The sequence below is a fragment of the Otolemur garnettii genome, unplaced genomic scaffold (genome assembly GCF_000181295.1).
Source record: "Otolemur garnettii isolate 467f Iridium unplaced genomic scaffold, OtoGar3 scaffold00001, whole genome shotgun sequence".
In the NCBI taxonomy this organism is placed as follows: domain Eukaryota; kingdom Metazoa; phylum Chordata; class Mammalia; order Primates; family Galagidae; genus Otolemur; species Otolemur garnettii.
The window spans coordinates 30,622,451-30,625,287 of record NW_003852396.1 but is presented as its reverse complement, the minus strand read 5'-3'; the positions used below and the strand labels follow the sequence as shown (position 1 = coordinate 30,625,287).

General features: G+C 42.4%; 1 protein-coding gene across 1 annotated transcript in view; it reads left to right on the top strand.

Annotated features, from left to right (window-relative positions):
* NUP98 (nucleoporin 98) overlaps positions 1-2,837 on the top strand; it is a 143,725-nt gene that overhangs the window by 11,785 nt on the left and 129,103 nt on the right. The window contains exon 2 of the mRNA XM_023514294.1: positions 2,599-2,702. Coding sequence (XP_023370062.1) covers positions 2,627-2,702 — 76 coding nt within the window. The 5' untranslated portion in view covers positions 2,599-2,626. The remainder of the gene's footprint in view (positions 1-2,598; positions 2,703-2,837) is intronic.

The window sequence follows — 2,837 nt, the reverse complement described above, 5'->3', positions numbered from 1 at the left end:
AGGAGACTCGCTTGAGCCCAGGAGTTGGAGGTTGCTGTGAGCGTGATGCCATGGTACTCTACCCAGGGGGATAGCTTGAGGCTCTGTCTCGAAAAAAAAAAAAAAGAAAATTGAAATAATAGGGTAACTTTGTCCAAATGTTGTGATGATGTCTTATTCTTTCGTTATTGTTGTTTGTTTCTTTTGCGACGGAGTCTCACTTTGTCACCCTGGGTAAGTGCTGTGATGTCACAGCTCACAAAAACCTTAAATTCTTGGGCTTAAGCAATTCTCTTGCCTCAATGTCTGGAGTAGCTGGGGCTACAGGCACCTGCCAAAACACCCGGCTATGTTTTGGTTGGAGTGTCATTGTTCAGCAGGCTGGGCTTCTACCTGCCAGCCTCCGTGTAGGTGGGTGGTGCCCTACTCACTGAGCTATGGGTGCTGAGCCTGATGTCTTATTCTTTTTGTTTTCTTTTACTTTTTTTTTTTCTTTTGAGACAAGAGTCTCACTCTGTCTCCCTGGGTAGAGTGCCCTAGTGTCGTCATAGTTCACCTTTGTGTCTGCCCACACAGCCAGTATCACCATTCAGTTTCTGTAGTCCACAGAGGGTAAACTATATGAGTCATATACCCTACGTATACCTTACCCAGCCCTGACTTGGCCCATGTGATTATTTCCTGTTTCCTATAGAAAAAAAAAAAAAGGTTCAGTGCTAGGGCACCAGCCAGGTACACCAGAGCTGACGGGTTCGAGTCCAGCCCAGGCCTACCATACAACAATGACAACTACAACCAAAAAATAGCCAGGAGTTGTGGCGGATGCTGGGAGTCCCAGCTACTTGGGAGGCTGAGGCAAGAGAATCGCATAAGCCCAAGAGTTTGAGGTTGCTGTGAGCTGTGATGCCACAACACTTTACTGAGGGTGACATAGCTGTCTCAAGAAAAAAACAAGAAAGGTATAAAAGTGCACAGAAGGTCATCGAGATTATTTTGAGAAAATATGGCAATCAAAATGGTTTTGTTTTCCTTTTTTTCTTTTTATTTATTTATTATTATTATTTTTGAGACTGAGTCTCACTATGTTGCCCTAGGTAGAGTGCCGTGGCATCACAGCTCAACAGCAACCTCAAACTCTTGGGCTGAGGACCACGCCTATGGCTCAAAGGAGTAGGGTCCCGGCCTCATGCTGGAGGTGGTGGGTTCAAACCCAGCCCCTGGCCAAAAACTGCAAAAAAAACCCCAAAACTCTTGGGCTGAAGCGATTCTCTTGCCTCAGCCTCCCAAGTAGCTGGGACTATAGGCACCCGCCACAATGCCTGGCTATTTTTTTGTTGCATTTTGGCGAGGCCTGTTTCGAATCCACCACCCTTGGTATATAGGGCCAGTACCCTATTCCCTGAGCCACAGGTGCCACCCTTTTTTTTTTTTTTTTTTAAATTGAGACAGAGTTTCTCTCTGTCATCCTGGGTAGAGTATCATGGCATCTTAGCTCACAGCAACCTCAAACTCTTGGGCTGGAGAAATCCTCTTGCTTCAGCCTCCTAAGTAGCTAAAACTGGACTACAGACATGTACCACTATGCCTGGCTATGGGGTCTGGTTCTTGCTCAGACAGGTCTTGGACTCCGGAACTCTTGAACTCAAGCATTCCTCCCACCTTGGCCTCTTAGATTGGTAGGATTACAGGCATGAGCTACTCATCTGTAGCCTGGTGACAGGTATCTTAAGTTTAAGGAAAATTTGTGGAGGTGGAAAGCTGCTTTTACAGTTCTACTTTTGAATAAACTGTACTGTTAACTTTTTGTTCAGATCGAGGGGAGGTAAAAGTAAACTTAACCTTTGTATTTGGAATAGTTTGTGGGTCCAGTTTGTTAAGCGACTAGGTATATGGTTTGGATACTAGGGAGAAATCGTTTACATGAAGTGAGGGGTTTTCATCAAATATTTTCTGCAGTATTCTCTGATAAAGTAGAAGATAAGCTGAGAACTATACTATACTTCTATACTTCTAGAACTATACTTCTATAACTTAGAAGTAATCTCAAAGAGAATGTCAAGGCATCAGAACTGTGATTTTTGAGGCCTGGTGAGGTGGCTGACGCCTATAATCCTAGCACTCTGGGAGGCTGAGGCTGGTGGATTTACTGTTACCATATGTTATCTCCTGAAAACTAGGGGGGAAAAAAACTTTACAGTGCGCAAACTATGGAAGAATAAAGCTTGACAAAATTTTAGCTTTTCACTTGATTAGGATAGACTATGGCTATAATTTTTGGTGGATATAATGCCTAACCTTCTAAGTGCTTCATATTAGAATCTGGCATAGTTGATTAGAAATTTTTGTTAAAAGGAAGCTTAGGATTTAAAAAGGTTGAAAGTGTTTTAAAGGGATCTGAAGTTAAACCTTACCTTATGGTACTATTAGGTTCAGAAACAGTATAGATTATTAAAGGTTATTTTACAAGGCTTATTAAATCACACTGAGTTTTAGAATATTGAATGAGAAAATATGTCGTAGTTTGAATAAGTCTACGTTTGTAAAATGGTAGTTTTTTTGAAATATTTACATTGCATTCTGTCGTCTTTACAAAGATTAATAATTTTTTCTTCTTTTCAGCTTTCTGAAACAAAGACTCATCTTGAAGATGTTTAATAAATCATTTGGAACACCCTTTGGGGGTGGCACAGGTGGCTTTGGCACAACTTCAACATTTGGGCAGAGTAAGTTTTTTAAAAGAACTAGAGGCTCGGCGCCTATAGCTCAACCGGCTAAAGCGCCAGCCACGTACACCTAAGGTGGCGGGTTTGAATCCCCAGCCCGGACCCGCCAAACAACAATGACGGCTGCAACCAAAA